General features: G+C 43.4%; 2 protein-coding genes across 2 annotated transcripts; both read right to left on the bottom strand.

Moving 5' to 3' along the window:
- Positions 1 to 9,773: 9,773 nt before the first annotated feature.
- On the bottom strand, positions 9,774 to 15,220 carry rab38a (RAB38a, member RAS oncogene family). Its single transcript, XM_053873099.1, has 3 exons — positions 14,940 to 15,220; positions 12,294 to 12,574; positions 9,774 to 11,036 (listed from the first exon to the last, which is right to left on the bottom strand). Exons 1-3 carry the CDS (start codon positions 15,139 to 15,141, stop codon positions 10,881 to 10,883), a joined length of 639 nt encoding a protein of 212 aa, XP_053729074.1. The 5' UTR covers positions 15,142 to 15,220; the 3' UTR covers positions 9,774 to 10,880.
- Positions 15,221 to 16,981: 1,761 nt separating this feature from the next.
- Positions 16,982 to 22,014, bottom strand: ctsc (cathepsin C). Its single transcript, XM_053873038.1, has 8 exons — positions 21,614 to 22,014; positions 21,001 to 21,146; positions 20,503 to 20,657; positions 20,245 to 20,400; positions 20,011 to 20,129; positions 18,167 to 18,298; positions 17,781 to 18,013; positions 16,982 to 17,627 (listed from the first exon to the last, which is right to left on the bottom strand). Exons 1-8 carry the CDS (start codon positions 21,771 to 21,773, stop codon positions 17,361 to 17,363), a joined length of 1,368 nt encoding a protein of 455 aa, XP_053729013.1. The 5' UTR covers positions 21,774 to 22,014; the 3' UTR covers positions 16,982 to 17,360.
- Between the last annotated feature and the right edge of the window lie 1,143 nt (positions 22,015 to 23,157).

Consider the following 23,157-nt stretch of genomic DNA (forward strand, 5'->3'; position numbering starts at 1 on the left):
GTATTTAAAATGCAAAAACAATGTTAGATTTAAGATAACACACTAAAAAATGAAAATAAAAAACACTGGGATCTAATGTCATTTTGAAACCACCTGAGATGGGAATTGTTTTTTAAGCATATGAGCTATCGTTGGCAGCCATGAGCTCCGAGGCACAGCAGGTGGCAGTAGCATGTCAGAACTTACAACACAGTTGGAGTGAAGCACTGCAGCTCACACTGAGATCAGAAAATATTCAAATGACTCCTGGATCCAGACGGCAATCCACCACCAAAATGGAAAGATGTAAGCTGGGAGACGCCGTCAATTTCATCCATGACCTGACTGTGATGTGACCCTTGGCAGTGAGGGGCTTTTACATCATGAATTTGCTGATTTGCCAACAGAGTTTAAATGAACGCAGCATTGGTTTGTGTTGGCGAAAGTACTCGCACAGTCACATGACATCTTTAGCGGTTGGTAATAAATATGTAGTCATACCTTAAACAGGTCATTATGTTAAACAGCTCCAAAATAATTGTCCACATCACACGCGTCATTAGGTTTTGATGCATCTGCCCTAAAGCCTGACCTGCATGCGGCAGGTTAAGATGTATGCGAGCACCAGAACATGTCACCTCTGCACCCACACAGGTACTCGGCACGACTCCAGAACCGCACAGTAATGAGCTCCCTGGCAGCTTCCCCGCAACATATGACCTCTGTTTATACATCAGGCTGCTGTGGGAAAGTGGAGAGTAGAGGAGGAGCTCTGAGGCAGGCCAAAGGCCACAAAAAAAAAAAAAAAAAAACTGAATGAATTGAAAGAAAGTACATTTGCATTTTAAAGCATTTGAGAAAGATTGTTCTGATTCTTCGGGAGGTCTGAATAAGGAGGCACCTGTTGCCATGGCAACGTTCAAACTATCCCTCAGTGAATTTTGGAGTGATCACACAGAGCTCTACTTGTCATCTCGGGGTCAATGCGACGCCATCTATCCACCATTCACCTTGACTCAGCCTGTAACTCCGCCCACATGCAGAGCCAGTGTTTTGCCCCCTCGAAAGGAGTCAAACAGCCCCACGAATTGAACATTCATGGTGGAGAAAAAACTTCTCAGAAGTGATCTGGTGTTGTAAACTCTTTTTTCTCTCAGTATTCTTCAACCTGACTGGGCAACTAGTAGATTCCCTCCGAGTTGAGTTTTCTCTCCCAGAAAAGAGCAGCTTTTGCCCCTGGCTTGCTCTCAGAGGGAGATCGTGAAAAACACTTGCATCCATTCAGAGAATTCAGGGTCAAATGTGTGTCAAATACGAGCTCGAAGGGTAATTCCTTGCCATTTTTAGTGCTTAAAACCGAATGAATTGTCCCACTGAAATGAAACCATACCATCTCTTGTTTTATTGTGCATTTATTGACTTGTGTTCATGTGACCGAAACGCACACTCAAATGATCTTCAACATAAATTCCACAGATTCCTGGGATTTATTAGCAAATATGAGCCAGTAGGAAAAAAACAACAACTCAAATATCACTTTTCATATTTGCAAATTAAAAATACAGCAAGCACAAGGTCATACACACATTAAAATTCTGTACCGGAGCTGTACACACATCCACTTGGGTGGAGAAAGTTGGCACCAAGCAGAAGGGCATTTCTGACAAATTACACCCAGCCTTTTGTCTGCCAAGGCAAAGGGAGAGCGCAAACACTGTCACAACAAGCACAACGCAGAAAAGCACAGTGAAACAGAGTCAAAAACCTTTGTTGCCATTTCAATTTCTGTGTTGCATTTAAGTACCACGGCTTCAAAAATTCAATATTTCTTGTCTAATCCTTCTGTATTCCACAGTATGTAACTGACTAGCAAAGTAAATTCTGAGTGGGAGGCCGTCTCCCTCATGACCAGTAGAGAAATCCCACTGTCTGCCATGTCTCGGCCCTGAAGAAATAAAATTCACTGAAGCCTTCAGTCAAAAGCGAAGTACGGAAATACCGGACCCGAGGGTTTGACACTCACAATGGAATCACACATGCTTGACCCCTGAAATTAAGAGTGAACAATGAGTGAACGCTTCGCTGGGTGCTGTCCAGGGTGCTGATTTACGGACGCTCATGGTTCCAGAAATGTCAGTCACTCCATGGAAGTGTGTTGAGAAGGCAATCGTTGCTGACAAAGGACCAGAAATTCCTTTAAATTTAGGTATGCACACGTTTAATATTACCGCCGCCTGGGAGATTATGCTTCAGCAGCTTTTTTTCTGTCTGCTAGCAAAAAGCTTGAAACGTTATGAGCCGCTATTTCAAACATGAAAAGGGCGAGAAAAAAGCCATTATATTTTAGTGGTGTTCCGAATTACCAAACAGATCCAACTTTACTACTACAATTGCACTGCAAAAAAATTGGTCAAAATTTACGGTAATTTAGTTGTAGATTTTTACCCAACAAACTTCTATTTTATGTATCTATTAAGCCACAGTATCACGTCTTGTGAAGTTGCATAAAAAAGGAAGAAACATTTAAAAGAAAAGTGAGTGGGAGCCAAATGAAGAAGAAATGCCTTTCAAAAGAAGGCAGGAAATGAACTCTTGGATGCAGATGTCAGTGAAGTGGAGAGGAGTGACGGGCAGATCGGATTCCGGCACAGTAATGAGGATGGAAAGTGAAGATGGCTGCAACCCTGAACAAGACTTCCCCTTTTTTTTAAACCAAGTTAATGAACATAGCACGTGCAAACATACTTCTTTCTCCTCCATAATGAGAGAGCCTATAGTTTAACCTTGAAAGTGAAACTCTGAGGAAATATTCAATGTAACTTGTAGATGATCCTTTGCCTTGACACTGCATATTTTAGAGGTTACTTTGATGAAAGTTCCTTTGATGAGACCACCTCAACTGGCTTCCCCATGATAGTGGAGAGAGCCACCCAAACAGTCTTATCTGTCCTTAGAAACAGTGAGAAACACATTTGTGTCATTATTTCTCTTCTCCTTATCTGCCAGCCCACACATCTTCACGATAACATCAAGACCTCCACTTGTTGTTCTTCACAGAAACGATGGTATGTGCATGAAGAGAGGTTATCCCGAAATCACAAGACTGTTCTTGTGATCCGAGTCACGTGACGTGCTTTCGTCCCTGACCTGCATGAGGAAAATGTTAGGGAAATACAAACGAAAGTCTGTCTTATAGATCAGCTTGTTGCCATAGAGACCGAAAAAATAATTCAAAGAAATCTGATCACCAGTGTGTGCATGTGGGGACAGGAAAGCAGAGAAGAAGAGAAGAAGAATGAAGGATGGAAATCGCTGGTCTCACACACAATCCTCCTCCTGGTGTCTAACACTTAAAATTAACTCGTAAATTAACTTAAATAAGTTGCCGCTTTGTCTGAAACTTCAATGAAAACAGAAGTCAAGACTTGAGAATCAGTGAAGACAAAGAAAACCAGGAGAGAGTTTGAGTCTGCCGATGGTCTGAAGTGCTCTCTAGTTCCTCCACAGTGGCTGGGCTCTACTCCAGAGTCCAGCCATGACGACAACAGCACACGTCACTATGATCCCAACTCTGACAGTCTTTCATAATGTCTTCCAGATTCATGCTCACCAGGCTTGTGTCAGACATACTGTGTGTACAGTTCATTGATGATGTGCATCAGAGAAACATAATGTGCAGTGGTGACTCACTTTATCCTCCAACCCTGAATTCAACATCCTCCACATGCTGACGTCAGAGGCAGTTCAAACTCTCTCCCACTGAGCGCTGACTACACTCCAGTGGGGCATAAAGACAGACACGGTTGCATGCGTCACACCTCTCTGAAGGTTCTTGTCCAGACAGCAGCAGAACATGTCACCAAGGTCTCTATTGACTGTGACCAGATGAAATGACTACTTCTTTACCAGCTGGTGTTTTAAGCGCCATGTTCCCCAGAATTAAGCTATGCTCTTGAAACTAGAGTCGGACACATTCATCGGCTTGGCTTCATGAAGCTTCATGAAACAGTGTCCTCATTTTCAGAGCCCGCTAGATGTCACTCCCTGCTCTAAAATCTATTGGATTTGAACAACCATTTCAGTGAAACCTCCAATCATTTTAAAACAAGAGCGCCACCTACTGAGCTCTGAAAATGAAGACACTGTTTCATGAAGCTTCATCAGCCCATCATTGGCAAATCTCTCCAGCAACAGCCTTGTCTTTTGTGAATAACCCCCAGTTTGCACCGACCACTTTCCACTGAACTTTGTGTTTCATTTATTGCATTAAACAGTGTTATCTGATGCTAGACGCATCATTTATGTTGAGCGAGCTAATATGTCTTTTAACATACTCATGATCAAATGCAATCCATTACATTATTTCAATTAATATATGCATAATTCGATTTTTTTAAACAGTTTTTTTTCAGGGTACGACTCATGAAACTATTTTTTTAGGATGCTCCACAGCATGGCTATGGCCCCGCCCATAAATTTAAATCACATGACAAACACAGTCGAAAGTCATATTATTTATCATTTAAATTCAGGTACTGCACACGTGTGATCCAGAGCATGAGGCAAAATGGAGCAGAATTTTTTCTTTTTTTCTCCCCACAGACATTCATTTTATTACCAATTGAACCAGGGGAGGTGAAGACTTACAGTAGGCTCCCTAATGTGTAGAGTTAGACTTGCTAAAATTCTAATGAACTAATCCAAGTAGATCAAATGAAAGAAAGAGACTGCTCTCATTAAAAATAATAAATAAATAAATAAATCAACTTTGACAGACACTGAAGGCCTGAGGAAGAACTGTCAACTGTGAAAACCATTAAAGATAAAGTCCAAAAAACAAGACAGAAACCAAGTGAACTACTATAATTTCCGGCCTATAAGCCACTACTTTTTTCTCGCGGTCTGAGTCCCGGCGCTTATACAACAGCACGGCTAATATATGGATTTTTACACGCAATCAGATTCAATCAGAGGCGATGAATATAAAATTGATGAAATCCAAGGCTTTTTATTTACCCTTGAAGCACTCAAAATCTGCTGTTTTCGCCCACGTGTCCAGAGCTCGGTCAACTGAGTAGATCTTCTGGAGGTCAGGAATCCAGAAGCAGCCGCTGAGACCGGCAATGGTGTTCGAACTTTGGGTATGCGGGCGAAAACAACCATTTTGAGGGCTTTAATGTGAATAAAAGATGTGAGACGCGGTCTCAAGACAAAGTGCGTTTGGCTCAAAAGTCCGACGTGAACATAAGCAAGTCGGGTTTTGGCCACTGACTTGATCCCAGCTGGGGAGCTCAACCTTGAAACTCTCCACAGGTGGTGAGCCTCTCACCTCAGGGGACTCTGCGCTAGACGCCGGAAACTACGTGTGCAGCGTGACTCCACACAAACATGATAAATGCCGGGCAGTAAAGGGTCTGATCGCTGCCTGGGCGCACTACATCGATCAGAAAAAAACTTTGTAAACTCCCTGAACACTAAGGTGTACAGCCGGGGGCTGCAGAGGAGCGCAAGCACAGCACTCCCGGAATGGAAGATCACCAGACTACTCAATGATCATCTCTGATATCTGGATCTGTACTTCACCGATTAAAACCTTCTCAATCGTCAGTAATCTCTCTCACAGTGTTCAACTTATTGTGAGAGCAGCGTGGATCAATAAAGTTGCTTGTTTCCGCTATGACCACACTCTCGATGCTGGACCCCGTTTTCAAAACAAGTTTTGAAAAGCCTTTTTATTTGCTCTACTGACCTGTCACAGCGCAGACATAAACACTGAACCTGCGGCTTATAGACCGGTGCAGATTATGTGTGAACAAGATCTATTTTCCTTCTTTAATTTAGTGGGTGTGGCTAATATTCCAGTGTGCTCTATAGTCCGGAAATTGCGGTAGATAAAAACTTCATGGAGCGTGTCGACAGAGAAACAACCGTGTGAGTGTGTGGGTCGATGTTCTGAGAAGGGGGTTGGTTTAGACAGTGAAGAAGAATTCCCACACGCCTGAGCGCCGCTCTCCCCTCTGAAAATCAGATACAATTACAACAAATTAGACAGCGACCCTGCCCTTTCTAGTTCATGACCTGGACTCTGAACCACTACTATGAGCCTGAGCAAAGCGCATGTGTTTGTGTTCCTGGGATGAAAGGAAAGCCGGCGCACCGCCAAACCAGCCGTAAAATGTGATCTCAGATGGGCGATACTTAGCCAGTGTCAATCACCGAGCGGAGAATAGACACGTGGTGGAGCCCTGTGAAGAGGACAGACTCTCAATGAACCTCATTTACAGCGGCCTGTAGTTACTGGAGCCCCCTCCATTGTTTCTGTGGAGATGTCGCGCTAATGTTGTGGTGTTTGTACATGCACTGCTTTTGTTGGCATGTCTCATTACTGCAGCTACAAAGAGAGAGTGGAAAAGAACCATTCATCATTTAAGGATTCACTCTGCAGTCATTCTAGTGAGATGTGGAGAGTCATGACAGGAGAGTCAGTTCCTCACCCACCAAGGATTTTGTCTGTGTTCACTCTGCACTCTGAATTAAACTTATTCTGAAAACTCAAAAGATCCTTTAGACAAATGTTCTCATAATTACGTGACTCTCCGAAAATGTTGTAAAAATGGTTTTCAAATTTCACCATGACATCACAAACACGTCAAAACAGAGAGTGCGGACAGTGATGAGCAGATGATGTCACGTCCGCATTTCTCCATGTTTGTATGGTCATTCTTATGTCCCTGTTCTTCCATGCTTTTATTTTTGTGATTCCCGGTTGTTCCTTTGTCTCTGTTTCCTGTTCTCTCTCTAGCTTTCCGAGCGACACAGCTGGCGTGCATTTGGTAATCAGACTTCCATGGATATCAACTCCTCGACGCCAGCTTGTGTCGCCAGATGGTTTCTTCACACTCCAATGGTAAACTCTCCTAAGACTCTCTTCTCTCGCTAAAGCTCCCTTGAATATTCTAAAGTTATTGCGTGCTTGAATTCCGTTTCAGCCGCTTCCTCAGTTCTCGTTTGTCCTCGCTTCGTCTCTGCTTTCATTTTCCATCTCCGGTAGATTTCCACGGGTGAGTGTTTTATAGATCTCACTTCTGACAGATGAGGCTTCGTGAAACGCTGTCATGCTCAGTAGGTGGCGCCCTTGGTTTAAAAATGTGGGTTTCAGTGAGACGGTAGTTCGAATCCAAAGATAATAGAGAAAAGAGCGCCATCTAGTGGCCACTGAAAATGAGGCACCTGTTTCATGAAGACCCAAAAGCACGTTGCTAGCTGTCAATGTTGGGGAACATTTTTGTGTTGCAGTTAAAGTTGAGCCCGACACAAGCTTATTTTAGAAGAGCAATAACAGGCATTTGCAAAGGTTTTCAGTTGACCTTGGTGGGCAGCAAGTAAATTAATATTTAAAAACATAATTTGCATTTTATTCCCAGCTTAAACATGAGCTATTTTGTGGTTCGCCAATGTGTTCTGCTCTCAGAAGATACATCCATCACATTTCCTACATTGTTAAATAAATAGTGTTTTTAATATATATTTTTTTATTTTAGTGTGGTTCCATATGTAAAACAAAAGTGAAAATTATTTATTGCTTGTTGATCAATAACCAGTGTTTTTTCTTTCTTTCATAGATAATAAAAATAAAATAAAATAAAATAAAAATGGCAGCTCTTGATCTTGTTCACCTCCTGTTTGGTCAGGCAGCAGCTTATGCAAGGTTGGATCACAAACATTTCCAACGCACACCGTTACACTTGCAACAACAACTGCTCTACAATGAACAGAAAGAGAGTCACATACAGGACACACGCTGCAGCAAAAACATAATTTAATATTGAAAGCTATGACTCACCTGTGACTGCAGAAAAGTCTCAACCGTTCTGTTTCAGATGCCTTTCTTTTTTTCTCTGTTACCAAGGAAAGAACAAAGTAAACCACAGAGAGCAGCTCCTACTGGCTGGTAGAGAAAATGTTTATCAATGAAAGGAAAGCCGGCGCACCGCCAAACCAGCCGTAAAATGTGATCTCAGATGGGCGATACTTAGCCAGTGTCAATCACCGAGCGGAGAATAGACGCGCGGTGGAGCCCTGTGAAGAGGACAGACTCTCAATGAACCTCATTTACAGCGGCCTGTAGTTACTGGAGCCCCCTCCATTGTTTCTGTGGAGATGTCGCGCTAATGTTGCCGGCGGTGTTTGTACATGCACTGCTTTTGTTGGCATGTCTCATTACTGCAGCTACAAAGAGAGAGTGGAAAAGAACCATTCATCATTTAAGGATTCACTCTGCAGTCATTCTAGTGAGATGTGGAGAGTCATGACAGGAGAGTCAGTTCCTCACCCACCAAGGATTTTGTCTGTGTTCACTCTGCGGTCTGAATTAAACTTATTCTGAAAACTCAAAAGATCCTTTAGACAAATGTTCTCATAATTACGTGACTCTCCGAAATGATGTTTAAGCGCCTTTAAGTCCATCACTGACATTTTTTGTCTAAAAAATAAATGAATACAATAAATTAAAAATTACATTACTTTTTAAGAAAAGAAGGGGAGTAAATACTCCAGCAGGCAACTTAGGGCAATGGTCGGGTTAAGGGGAAATGATTTGAAACTATGTAGTACATATGCCAGGACTGTAGGGGCACTGTAATGCAGAATGTAAAACTGGAGTTCTTGAAGACAGCACTGTTTTTAGATATGCCAGCAAGTAAAACAATATCCAGTAAATATGTCATCAACGGCAGTGATATGTTAAAATAAATAACTCTGGAGTGATTCGGATCACCGCCTGGATGTGGGAATTTTTCAATAGATTGTCTTTGATATTGGGATATTTTCAGAGCATTGCACAGCATTTGTGCCAGATTGGAATGTGGATCCAGGATTTTTTATTTATTTATTTACGGTGGAACCTCGGTTCTCGACCACAATCCGTTCCAGACAGCCGTTCGAGAAGCGATTTGTTCGAAATCTGAATCGATTTTTCCCATTACAATGAATGGAAAAAGAAATCATGCGTTCCAAGCCTTAAAATAGTCTTTTGTAGGAGTGAATGTAGAGTGTCTGCTGCAGGTGCACTGTTCCTCTATGTGTGTGGCCGCTGCATGTGGGAGGGGTTGCCGAGTGAGTGAGGTCTCTCCAGAAGTGAAGAGGTGCCCGGTGCGTGTCCAGCTCTGAATGTGCGCTTCTGTGCAGTTTGGCTGTGACAAAGTCATAAACCAAAATACACTTGGGGGCGTTCGAGTTCTGGATTTTCGATCGAAATCCGAAGCAAAAAATATCTCGAAATTTTTGTTTGGGGTTGGACTGATGCTGTTTGCCAGAGGTTTGTGCTCTCCGAGAGCTTTTCTACTGATGTAGAGGCGCATAGTCAATAACACACACACACACACAGCGCAAGTGTTTCTCCTTCTTCGATCAGGAAGCTCCAAGGTTCTGTGCACCTGCCTGACAGACCATTGACTGCTCGAATGCGACACACTGGGGTGCGCTGTGCTCTTCAGTCACAAACCAGAGAGCGAGCTGCGGCAGGCGCGCACCACACACACCACGCGGCAGCGCAGACTGTATGAACTCAAAGGCAGTCACATGACACCTCGTGTCTCACTGGGAGAAAGTATCAAAGCGCGACGTCTGTGTAACTGGATTTTCAACAAATTAGTGCGGTTGACCAGAAACACACGGCATCAGACGACATGCCAAAATCTGAAGCAACTGGATCACATATATATATATATATATATATATATAACCAGCAAAAGCGACATTAAATTAAACACAGACCAGTTTAAAAGTCAGCGTTTATTGATGTCAACACAGTGGAAACAGGATACATCATTGCTGGAAGATGTTTTCACGGTGTGTGCCGTACAGCGTTAGCTTTCTTAAAACATTAGCAGGGTTTGATTCTTCCTCTCCTCAAATGGAATTGTCACATTCAGTTAGACATTTATTCAAGAACATTTATATGCAAATAATTAGTATGTGCATCTGTACATATGAAACAAAACCTCCAGAGAGACCTTCAGAGCAGAGGATCTGGATCAGACCATTATTCAGCAGGACGCTGCAGGAGGCTGATCTTTTTTTCTTTCTTTTTTTTTGAGCAAAAATAAGTCAGCTTTCATCACTCTTGTGAGGGACACTCGTCCAGTCTGTGAGCATGAAGTGCAGTTCACACCGCAGCAGGAAGGAAAGAGCTGCAGACTGAAAAAGAAAACCTTATATTCAAGTGTGAGACCACTGAGTGAGAGTGTTGCCGCTCTGTGGCTTCTCACTTTTGTTCCGGATTGAGACGTGGACAGACACTGCGGTGTGCGGAGGTAAGTCAGGGACACTTGACACAAAGCAGCAGCGAACACACAGTCCAGCATGAACCACCGTCATGGCGCATAAATACATAAATAAAAAGGCTCTTTGGGCTTCGTCATCTATAAGGTGGAAGCAAAAGAAGGGTTGTGGAGGACAAGTTTGTCACACTTTCACACAAGATATCTTCAAATTTAGGCAACTAACATTGTCTAATGCCACGTGTTCATGTTTAAACTAAGGCTCAGGTTTCTTTACTTCCTGTTACTTCAGCATATTATTCATTAATCTGGGGAAAGTAATTGTATTAAAATTTAATGTAACTACTACCAGCAATCGCTGGAACAGATGTGGCTCAACAGAGCCAGGGTGGGATCTGAAATATTAGAAATTCTAACGCTGGTTTGATGCAACAGCGGAAGCTAAACTTTGGTTTTTGCATGCCAGTGACCCGGTCTCCATGGTAACGTCCCTCCTCTGTATCTCCATGTCCATCTCTGTTTATGTTCTCGGCTGTTTGTTAACCCTTTAGAATCTGAGACGGGGAGAGTAGCCACTGCTTTTGCCTGATGAGACGTAAAAAAAAGGCCTGCAAGAGCGGGTCACTGGGACTTGAAGCAGGACGCGCATGTCCCGCCTTTGTCCTTCTCCAACTGTGGGGTGACGGTGTCGGAGACCTCAGACTGGAGCATGTCGTTCTCACTGGCGATGATGTGTTTGACCAGGCAGTTGGCGGCTTCGTCGATGTTGATGTTTTCCTGAAGAATAAAAAACGTGTAGATATAAGGACCGTGAATCGGGTTTGGAGGAAGGAGGACATTTTGGACATTGTCATCTGTTGACATACCAGAAACAAAACTGTCCGCGAGACACTGAAAGCCGATACAAACTTCAACAGGAAGCTAGAGAGGCAACATATCATCATCATCATCATCGTCGACGCCACACAGGTTTCCAGTGATTTTATCAGAGCTGTGAACAGCTCAACTTCTGTGCTACATTCAGTACTGACTCTCAGTGGTTAACATCAACAGCTCACTAAAGGGCAGTCTTGGTTTCATTGACATTTAGCCAATAATGGAAACTATTTAGGAAAACCAAAATTTAAAAACGCTTATAAGCGATGAGAGCAAGAGACAAGGTTGACGTGGAAGTGAGGAAAAATAAATGGAAATATTTCATTGTTTATTATTATTATTATTATTATTATTATTATTATTATTATTATTATTATTATTAAAACATGTATATTTTTTGTTCATTCATTCATGAATTTCATTCCTCCTCTTATTGGTCTAACCCATACTTAAAATACATAGATCTATTTATTTTTTTAAAAATACAAGTATGTGAAACAGCACATAGTCCGTGGCATCATTGTTCATCAATAAAGGTAGGAAAACATGACTCGTTGGAAAATATCTTCAACTAGCGGCGTCAAATAATGAAACATCAGGACCCTGTCATTGTGCATTAAATGAGAAAAAAGAAAATTGCAGTTACATATTTGGGTGCTCTACTGCTGATGATCATTATTGTTGTAATAATAAAAATAATAATAATAATAAAGCACCTTTACAGGCCACCACAACTTGAAACCAAACTGAAAAGTCAGCTGTGGAGATGTTGTGAGTCTGTGCACGTCCCCCTCAGCTCAGTGGTCTTACCGCTCAGCTGTGAGATTCCTGTTCCACATCAGCAGCTATATCCGGACCAGGTGCCGGTGTGTCACTGTGCTCGTGTGTAGGAGGGTGATGATTTGGCGCTCATCTTTGGTCCCAAATATTTTCTCTTCCTGTCTACATTAACGCTGTAATAGTGAACTGAAACGCCCCCCCCCTTCAGAGTCGGAGTCTCTTAAGCTTTCGTTCATGTTTTATTCACCGTGTTTTAAATTTCATGTGTGACAGAATGTTCCATCTCTAAAGTTAGTTTGAGGATAGTTTCGAAATGATTTGGAGTGGGAGACAAAGTTGGGTGCCAGATCCTGCAGCAGGCGTCAGCTTCATCCTCACCTTTGCCGACGTCTCAAACCAGCCCACGAAGCCATTGTCCTGACAGAACTGCTCCATCTTTAATCCGTTATTGGTGAGGACGTCGCGGCCCTGGTCACATTTGTTAGCCAGCAGCACGGTGGCTATATGTTTCCCGTTGGCAAGAGTCAGTTTGGAATCCAAGTCCTCCTTCCACTTGGTGACGGCCTCGAAGGAAGCGGGCCTCGTGACGTCGAAGACGATGAAGGCGCCCATGGCTTCACGGTAGTAGACGCGGGTCATGTTGCCAAACCTCTCCTGACCTGCGCCACACACACCGGAGAAAAGAGTACTGCATTTGTCCTTCTTACATGCGTGTGCTTCAGAGTCCCTGCCGGACCCTCAACTGTTTCCCTCCATTCTGCTGCCTGTGAGCACGTAACACTCATAAAAATTCCTCAGGGTGAAAAATTCATTTGATAAGCCATGTCGGAATGTTGTAGCCGCACAGCTTTCCCATCAATGAATTCACTCATCCATGCAGCCTCTTCAGACTGTGGACAAAATGTTTCATCAAAGCTTCCAAACCAAATGACGAAATATGGAGTGAATTGATTTTTGACTGAAGGGTTTGCGAATCTCTATGACAAAAGGATTTCAATGGTTGTCACCAGTGCAAATCTACAGAAGCAGCTCCCAACTGGACCGGAGCACGGGCTGTGTGACAGACCCCATGACCCTCTGGACAAAAATGGAACGTCCCGAGTTGTTTATTTGGCTAAATCCCAGACACAGCAGGTGATTGATGGCACTTGTGTCAAGAGAGGAGCTTCATACGTCATCGTCCACTACCCACACACAAACATGTGTGTTTGAGCTACCAGGCAGTTGATGTGCTAGACTTTATGTACTGATGGGCCATTGAGGCTTCATGAAACAGTGTCCTTATTTTCAGAGATGGCGCACTGTGTTCAAAAATGATGTCGTATTTCATTGAGATGGTTGAGCAAATCGAAAGATTTCAGAGCAGACAGTGCCATCTAGTGGGCACTGAAGAGCAGGACACTGTTTCATGAAGCCTCAGAAGCAGACAGAAATGTTGTTAACTGGGAGGATGTCCGTAGACAAATGTGCTAAAGAGAAAGACAAAGATGTTGCAAAAAGTTTTGGATGATTTGAAGACACATAACAGTGATTTGTTTGACCTCAATTGTGTGACAAAGCAAGTGAGCTGAGCCAGGACGAAGCTAACCATTAGCTCTTTAATTCTCATGGCTATGGTCTTGAGCCATGCAGTGGACCAACTCCTTTCATACATGATAGCTAGATGCTGATGAGGATTCATGAAACAGTGACCCCATTTTCAGAGCCACTAGATGGCACTGTCCGTTCTAAAACTTTTGGGATTTGAACAAGCATTTCACTGAAACCTCACAGCATTTTAAATCGAGAGCGCCACCTACTGAGCTCCAGACACGAGGACACTGTTCCATGAAGCCTCATCAGCCCATCACTACTACTGTCAAACTTGTTCTGTTGTGTTGTATTAGGTACTTTGTGTTTCACCTCTGACCATTTCGTTATTCTTGTACTTTTGCCGTAGTTCCCCACTGTTAGACAAATAAAGGTTTTCTGATCTAATCTAGCTAGCGATCCATTTCAACAGTGATCCAGCTTTTCTGTTGCTTGCAAGTGAATCACTATGGACAGTAGCAACTCTTTAATAATATACTTTCTCCTGGTGTTGTGTTACGACAGTCTTGTTTCTGCTCCTGGCTCCGGCCATTTGGAGTCAGCCCCTCTGGAAGATTCACTCCCTCGCTCATTTATATTCCCTGATCACCGACCCCATAAACTCCTGCTTCCCTTTACTCACACATGAGGCCTATTGATCAAACGCGAGCCCCAACATGATCATCCCACCTCTGACACCATGTATTCCAGAGAATGGAGAACACCCGTCAAAATTCCAGCCCCTTGGTGGGGGTTTTTTCACCCTTGTGACAGAGGCGTGTCAGACGTGGTTTGGGAAAGGGAAAATCCCTACCTTGGTTATGAAACCTGCTTCTTGTCTTGCATTTATTTTTCTACTAGATTTTCGCAGTTCACCTCCAAAAAGTCAGTGGAAGCTTCACGAAAGGCGACACGGCTGGGTCGAGATCGACAAGACCTCAGGACAACAGCGACTATAAGGGCCGATTGTACTGTCGTTCCCAGAAACAGTAATCGCGCTGAATAAAAACCATTCACACCTCAAAGCTTTCATAAAATCGAGGCTAATGTCAAAGAAGGGGGCGGCGAAACAATAAGATCTTTCTGTAAACAACAGATCAGGCCTCAAATCTCCCTCACATGAGCGGCAGACACATGACCGCTTACAGGAGACGGAGCACAGGAGGGGCCAGAGCAGCAGGTCCTCTAAAACCTCAGCAGACACTCATGTGAGCTGAGACTGGTGTCGCCTTCAGCGCTTGTCATTGAGGCACGCGAATATCTCCAGCCTTTAACATACAGATGTGTGTTTTAATGAAATATATGCTGTTAAATCTCACACATGTTCTTAAAGCACGTGGCTATATTGGCAATACTACGACGCAGTAGTACAGAGACGCAAGTGTTTTCTAAAACATGATAGATATTACGGAAGATTTTGGAGAGAAATGTTTGTGAGTGAGTGAAGAAGAGTACCTGCTATGTCCCAGAGCTGGAGGCGCACCGTCTCCTGGTCCCAGTTGAGCACCTTGAGAGCAAAGTCCACACCGATGGTGGCTCTGTAGTTGGGGCTGAAGTTGTGATGCACATAGCGTTTGATGATGCTGGTCTTGCCGACTCCGAGGTCGCCGATCACCAGGATCTTATAGAGGTGCTCCTTGGTGTGGTTGTTCTGCATGGCGAGCAAAGAGGAGGAAGGCGGCAGCTGCGCATGAAGCCACCGGCATGGAGGGGAGCCAGGAGGAGAGGAGGAAGTACACAGGAGCGGGGAGAAGTGAAGGCAGAGCTGGGATGGACGGGGAGGGAACTGTGTGCCACTAACACGCCTGGACCTTGTGACCGACGCAGCAGAGCTGCTGGGGAAAGGCCTCCAGCACGGTGGGATTCCATTGACGTTACAACACACTGTCGAAGCTTTCATGTTTATTACATTTAATATGATTATGAAACTGTGTTAAATTGACATCCTTTTCTTACAAATTATCTTGAAAACGATTAAGTCCGGCTCAATGAAATTCAACAGCTTAGGGCTTTTATATTAGTTTATTATGGGGCAGATTTCGTGGGTGACTGTGTGAGCAAATACCAAGTCTCAAAATGACTTGGGAGCAAATGTTGTCTTGAAAACTGGAGAAAAATATCAAATGAGAATTTGAGATGATTTCAACAAGAATTGCATTGAAGAATTGAAAAACAGCCACACTTTGACAACTCCTTTGCTCACTTTTGACTACCTTCTATTAGAGGATACAGACTGAAGTACTGACAAGTCGAGTTCTTACCAAACCTACATTTACAATTGCAGCCAATTCTACCAGTGTGATTTGGCAAAAAAAAGAGCTTTGAAAAAAAGTCATCCATTCATCCAAGTAGCAACAACTTAGATTGAAAACTTGATTGTCTCGTATTTATTTTCTTTTTCCACATTTTCTGATTTCATTGAACTGATGCATTTTCTATACTTTTATTTAATGGATCTGTTCTGCTTTTTATGCAATATTTTTTAATCCCTGGGTATCGAAAATTGTAGAGTACTTTGCCGACTATCAAGCTTGAAATTTTAGAAGCGTGACAATTCTAATATCAAGTCAAGTTTACAAATACACTATTATTATTGGGACACCCTGACCCTGTGTGTATATATATATATATATATATATATATATATATATATAGACACACTTTTCATTTAAAGAATTTTCTTAATGTGGAATAATGTAGTGAACAAAGAAGTGTGTAACTACTCAACGTAGGGTTTTCCACGACGACATCATGAAGTTCATTTAGAAGGCCAAGGGATCGCAGCACTGCTAACAAAAGGTGGCTACTTTGACTTATTCAACTTTTTCTTTCTTTGCTACATAACTCCATACATCCTGCTTCATACTGTATATTTGATGTCTTCAGTAAGTATCTACAAAGAAGAAAGTAGTAGAATTGAAAAAAAATCAGGTTTGTCCAAACTTAGTATTAGTATTGTATATATACTTTTCCAAAAGTATATATACATACAGTATATATACACACACACAGAGATAAAGAATTCTGAACATGAAGAAGAAAGGAGGAATCGCATTTCTCCTCACAAGACTCACTTGGCCTTTAGGACTAGCCAGAGCGGAAATTTGGAAAGATTTGAGTGTCATGTGGAATGTTTGAAGGTTCTGCGAGAAGCCTGCAGAAGCAAGACAGAGTGTTTCCACCAACCGCTGGATACTTTGATCATGTCAAAGGAGCATGTCAACAGATCACAAAAAGGCCACTGAAAACTGGTCATGTCAGCCGGAGACCCAGCATTCCGAGGATCAGAAATATAAATACAACTTGGTGAAAAGGGACAGAAACAAGTTTGTGTTGTTACTGCTGCCAGTAGTGTTCAGCTGTCCTTGTTTGAGGGGAGTTTGAAAATACAAGTCGGCCGCATGCATTAAGCTTGTGTGAACATGTACCTGAACATCAGGTCGACTTTGATACAAAGCCCCAATAATGGAATAAATTCTTCAAAAACTTTCCTGCAAGACTTTTATTCTTGGCCAGTCAGTGCACATAATCACAAGTCCATGGCGACAGGTAAATCAAAGTCATGAAGTCACATCCCTCTTTGATCAGACAGCAGAAACACTTCCACATTTCCATGTACAGAAAAACCCTGAGTGAAACATCTTGTCGTATCCCATCCAACGACTGCTACTTTAGGCAGAGAGAACTTGAAGTGGAAAATGCAGAGCAATTCAATTCTACAAAAGTGTCACTAAAGTGCACGGTGATCCCTTTAAAGCCACAAAACTTGACATGACCAACCACTTCAAATCAGGCGTCGATCCCTTTTGCTCACCGATTAAAAATCAGGTTCCAACACTGTCATCAGTGAGAACATCATGACTTGACAAGTTCAGCCTACAGCTTCGGGATGGGCATGGCCGCGACCGCAATACTCTCGATGGAGCACTCGTCACTGCCACGGCGGATCCTGAAGTAGCCGTCCTCCCCCCAGGTGGTTCCCCAGCTGTTCTTGACAATCCAGTACTTCTGTCCAGTCATGTGGCAGCGCCCGTAGCCCACCAGCAGCACGGCGTGGTTGGTCAACTCGAAAGGGTTGAAGGGGTCCATGAGCCCAGTGTGGTGGTAGATGCCGTTTTTGTAGTGCATGAAGTCAGGATACACCTGCCGACAAGCATCTTAGGTTTAACCCCCAACAAAAGGCAGGTATTACAAACAGTGAGGTTGGATGTGGTATGCTCAAAGAACCACCTGCTATTTTCAAACCAACAATTTGCACCTTAAAACAATTACAACTCGCAGTTCTGGTCTCAGTACCTCAAAAGCCACTGCCATGGGGCCATTCTTCACCAGTTCCAACATCATGGCCGCCTCACTGCAGCCGCCGTAAAACCCGCCCACGTAGTTGTACTCTGCAGTGTAGACACGGCCGCAGCTCTTGGGGACTCCGCATGGAGAGTTCTTGGCGATGTACGGGAAACATGACTCATCCACCACTCCGAAATCTTGGATGTACTTTCCGATCAGGTACGGAAAGCCGCCGTCGCAACCTGGAGACACGATCACAGCTGGCTTGAGGGAAAACATTTAAAAGGAGACATTTGCTGAAACACTATAATTGTGCGGTTACACATCCAGTTAAGCTCAAGTGGCACAGCGATACTGAGAGAGAAGTGTAGAGGCAGCAGTACACAAACGTTTACCTTGAGAATACTGTGAACAAGACACCACTTGTTGGGGGCTGAGGACGGGGGTCTCACTGTTGTTGGTGAGGATGCGGATGCGAGACTCCAGCATGCCCATGGTGGCAAAGGAGTAGCAGCTCCCACATGAGGCTGGAGGACGCAAACACTGGTTAAACATGCCACCACTAATAAACTGTGCCCAAATAAGAGTTTCATTTCATACGCTTTCAGACTCAGTAAACAAAGGAAAGCAGGACAGAAGGCTGCAGAGTTCCAAGTGAGTCATGCTCACATTAAGAGTGTATTCTTTCAGCAGTGCACGGAACTCAGTTTAAGCCAAAATCACACTGAACATAAAATCAATCATCTTCTGTGGAGATTTTCCACAAAGCTGCAGAGTTTAAGAGCTGCTGCTTAGATAAGGTGACCAATTGTTTTTCTGCAAGAAGTGAATCCCAAATACATTTGCATCTAAATACAATACATTTTCAAAGCGATATGAAGTAGGGTTGTCAAAAGTATTGACACTAAAACGTCCATACTGTATTAAAATAAGTCTGTCTGGAGGGCCGCAGTAATGGTTGTTTTGTTATTAGCCATCAGCCGCAGCCAACTGCCTTCAGCTCCCTGACATGATGCAAACGTGTTTTCTTTGATTAGAGGATGCAGACTGAAGTACAGGGAAGTCGAATCCTTACTAAAGTTATGGTCGGCCAACTCTACCAGTGTTATTTGGGGAGGAAAAAAAAAAAAAAAAAAAAAAAAAAAAAAAAAGCTGTTCATCTGTGAGGATCAAGTAGCAACAACTTAGACTGGTTATTGGTTTTGCATTTAAATGTAAAGTGAACACTTGATTCTCACAATTTTTGCACATTCTGATTTTATTTAGTTGATTCGTGTTTATGCATTTTTTTTTTTAATCCCTAGGTAATTTGCAGACTACCGATATAAAGCATGTTGCTGCATTTCAACAGCAAAAGTTGGTGTTCATGTTTGAACAACGTGACGCCACACTCCCAACTGACTGCCCCTTCAGTGCATGTTCGTCCTCACTATTGGGAGCAATATGCATTGAAAGAAGTGGCGTTTGCAGAACAGCATCATGTTCACCTCAGTGACAGAGGAAGACTAATAACATGTTTCTCTGCGTCAGCTAAAAGTCTGTGTGGATCCACTTAGAGAGCGCCTTGTCACACCCATGATCCTTTGCGTGTAACATGAAAGGACTAATGAGATCTGCAAGCTAAAGGGCATCCATGTTTGTCATTAAAAAATTACTCTGAATTTTTGAAATATCACTTTCACACTTAAGTTTTGACAGCACTGTAGGTAACTCTTAAAAATATGGGGCATAATAGCTTTTCAATGGTTAAGCAAACATCTGGGTTATTTAAAAAAATATATATGTAAAAAACACCAAATGTTTTTTTTCTTCTTCCCCATTTTGAAAAGGGGCACTGACACGACTCGCATGAAAAGAAGGCAATTTTCTGATGTTGCAATTTAGCAAGGCGGCCAAATCCACCTGCCTCATACGTCACGAGAGAATACAGGCCTGAAGCGCGGCGGCTTAGAGGGATTCAAGGGAAACACTCCAGCCCCTTAAACACAGCGACTCAGAGGCCCTCTCAGACACTCGAGTGCCACACACATAATCCCTCCACTCCGAGTTGGGTGAAGAAACAAGAGCAGGAAGCAGCACTTGCTAGCAAAGAGGCAAGCGTCTGCTCCTGCTGACATCGCCAAGGGTCACTGTGGAACCACTGGCAAATCGTCCATATCCACCACAGGGTGAGGATTGCATTTTAGTGGTCACCCTTTGAGGGGAAAACATGGAAAAACTCAAGATTCCTAAAGACTACCTTGATTCCTGACAGGGCTCACAAAGTTAACGCCGCTAACGTTTCTCCAATCCCAGTGATCAGGAAGCGCAGATGCCAGTCTTGCCGTGTCAGCAGTTACAGGAAACGTGCCAACACGCCTGCAAAGAAAGGGTTCAAGAATCAAACCAGATTGATGAAATAATGCAAGTCCACCTCTCAGACGCTAGATTTAGGATTTAGTTTTGGCGAATGAAAAGATTTTTCAGAACTCACCGGGGGATACGAGAGGCCGGACCTCCAGCTCTGTAAAGCAGCTCCTGTAAAGTGTACTGCTCATGTTCTGGGTAGGAAACAGCCTTCCAATGTTTCTGAAGAGAGTTGATGGAATCGATGATCTCCAGGTTTCGCTTGTACGGTATCTGCAGCAGCCTGCAGAAAACAAAGCAAACACAAGTGCTGACTCCACTGCCACGCAAAAATGTATTCTTTCATGTGAATAATTCCACAAGCCCAAACACTTTAGCCATGTACCTGCTGTTGTACAAGGGTTTGTAGTCGACCTGAGGTGGGATGGGTTTCAGTTTCTTTCCAATGAAGCAGGCCCAGTTGTTTCCCAGAACATCATGGACCCACCCTGGTAGGGTCTGGTCACAGTAGCTGGTCACCTTGGTGCCTTCCTCAGAGAACTGAAAGGGTCAAGAAGACTGAAAATGAGGAACAGTAACTGGAGACAAGTCAGGGTGGCGACAAATCGCCACGAAGGGAACAAGTCGCGTCAAGACTACACAGGAAATGCAGAGCAAGTGCAGCAGGTTTCCTGTATAACATCAGCACAAATGGAAACTGACACCTGCGGTTTTAAATGCCTAAAGAAGGATGCAAAAAATGAGTGATCACGAACGTCCAAGCAGTGAAGTGCTGTGTAACATTTCATGAAGGCAAAGGTCTGAAGAACTTTGCTTGTGCAGGAACAATACATGGAACAGACAAAGTGGTTCTACTGAATCAATGGCCAAACTCCAACTGTACCTTGAAGAAGCCAAACCACTTGTAGCCATTGATCACAACTTCGAAGCCCTGATTGTAGATGAGGGTGAAGAAGCCGCTGTTTCCCAGTTGGTCTGTGGCGACGGACAACTTGTCCAGGTTCACCACCACAGCACTGGCATCCATGGCTGCAGGGAGGAAGAACAGTTGATTCTGCAGCGACCTAGTGCATCACACTTGGTGCAGCACATGTAGGCGATAATGAGGGGGGCAAACAAGGATGGTTTACCCGACCCACCAAAAAAATACACCGAATTTTGACCAATGAAATTTGTAACCGTGATTCACCTTTGCAGCAACAGGGTGAGTCACATGGGTTCTTTTATAAGCTTCCTCATTACTGGGGTTTTCAGTTTCGAAGTCTACTTTTTCGAGTCACTCGGGATCAGCTTTATTGCCAAGTATGTTTTAACACACAGGGAATTTGTTTCAGAGATTTTCAAGTAGGAAATAGAAGAATATACATTTACAGAGAAACGCTCACAATAATAAGAGTATAAATAACCTACAAACACTAGGCAGCAGATACACATGAAAAGCGAGATTTGGGGGTTTAAACCGCTGATATTTGCAAGTGTTTGGGGGAGTTCAGTACCTTGAGCAGAGCAGTTAATGCTCTTGTCCTGGCCACCTTTGGACACCTGGAAGAGCCAGGTCCCCAGCAGGTCCTCGTAGGTGCAGTTTGCTGGCGTATCAGCGCCGGTCCGCTGAGCCCAAACCAGGGTCAGACACAGAGCGACAGTCCACAGCCTCATCTTGACCCGGGCTTCGAGTGAGTTGGTCGGAGTCTCCCTCGTTTCCAATTTATGCTAGTGAAACTTTTAGAAACACGCCGACGCCAAGATGGTCCCCGCCCAACTGCGACCAGCGACCTCGGACAATGAGCTAACTGACTAGCCAATTAGCTTCCTTGTTTTATACACGATCTCACGATGTACGCGTCAGTCATGAGCAACTACTGTCCATTAAGTAATAGTCGTCAATAAAACTTCACACCGGGGTTGTTAAATCAAGACCAATGCCGCTACCAAGCTCAATCGCAGCAATTTAATCGCGTGCATGAAGCGAAACCGGAAGCAAGATACGTTGACATCTCATTTAAAGTAACCTTTGGCAGAACTGGCAATGTCACGTGATTAGTGCAGCTGCGCAAGAAGTGTTTTCGTAATATAATCATTGAATATTAGAAATCGATTACAATGCAGTACACAAAACTAAGTAAAAATATGTGTTTGTTTTGTGGCGTGACACATTTCTGAACATCAGGAAGTGGTTACTGATGGTATTTGGGCCATTTCCCAGCAACAAGGGGCAAGAGAAGGTCCACCATGTGCAGACCACTGACGCCTTCAGACCAGACATGGAGAAGGGTAGCGCTGAGTCATGACCATGTGAGTGGCCTGAGTGAGTCAGTGCCAGCCATAGCGTCCTGACTTGACTGTCAAAGAGAAGAGTGTTGGAGGGTGATGAGTCCTCTCTTCACGTCTGCAGCTGTTTCACAGTCAGGAGTCCCAAACTTTGAGTTTATGTTTGTGATGTTGCTCTGGCTTCCGTTGACCTGAAGTGGAAACTCCTGCTGCACTGTTGCTCACTATGACTTCACGTGAACTCCTGATAAAGTTGTGTCCAGTTAAACATGCCTCGGATTCTTTAGGAAACCTCCGCAAAGTTACTCATTAAACCACTACATGGAGCTGCACTTTGTGCAGTCTAATTCGTTCATTTTATCTACATTCCTTCTCATGTCCATCATGACTGACACGAGTGTGACAAACATGTGCAGGCCCCAGTGTGTGTGTTGATACCTGACAATATAAATGCAAATAAATAAAGTCAAACAATGCCTCTGCATTATCGCAGCGAAAGTAATCGTAAATATATTGGAAATAAAAGCCAAGTGAGACAATGGTGTCTCAGACTGGAGAGTAGAGAGGAGCAACAACAAAGACACATTCGAATATTTACAATGAAGTGGACAAGCACTCAGAGAGTGCAGACCTGCACCACCATTATTGACATGGTTTTGTTGTATAGATGACATAACAGCAGCAGTTGTTAGAATATATATATATATAAAAAAAAACGCTTGACACCATTGAGTGTGATATCAAATTGTTCATACTGTATAGTCCTGATAAC

Source organism: Synchiropus splendidus, chromosome 8, assembly GCF_027744825.2.
Source record: "Synchiropus splendidus isolate RoL2022-P1 chromosome 8, RoL_Sspl_1.0, whole genome shotgun sequence".
NCBI lineage: Eukaryota > Metazoa > Chordata > Actinopteri > Syngnathiformes > Callionymidae > Synchiropus > Synchiropus splendidus.

What these genes read in the sequence shown, in the direction of transcription:
- rab38a (XM_053873099.1), bottom strand. Translation starts at nt 15,141, where the DNA reads ATGCAGAACAACCACACCAAGGAGCACCTCTATAAGATCCTGGTGATC. An exon ending in CCAGCTCTGGGACATAGCAG is followed by an intron (nt 12,575 to 14,939) that starts GTACTCTTCTTC and finishes TGTGTGGCGCAG; the next exon opens with GTCAGGAGAGGTTTGGCAAC. An exon ending in GGTTTGAGACGTCGGCAAAG is followed by an intron (nt 11,037 to 12,293) that starts GTGAGGATGAAG and finishes TTTATTCTTCAG; the next exon opens with GAAAACATCAACATCGACGA.
- ctsc (XM_053873038.1), bottom strand. Translation starts at nt 21,773, where the DNA reads ATGAGGCTGTGGACTGTCGCTCTGTGTCTGACCCTGGTTTGGGCTCAG. An exon ending in CATTAACTGCTCTGCTCAAG is followed by an intron (nt 21,147 to 21,613) that starts GTACTGAACTCC and finishes TCCTCCCTGCAG; the next exon opens with CCATGGATGCCAGTGCTGTG. An exon ending in GAGCCCTGTCAGGAATCAAG is followed by an intron (nt 18,299 to 20,010) that starts GTAGTCTTTAGG and finishes TGCGTCCTCCAG; the next exon opens with CCTCATGTGGGAGCTGCTAC.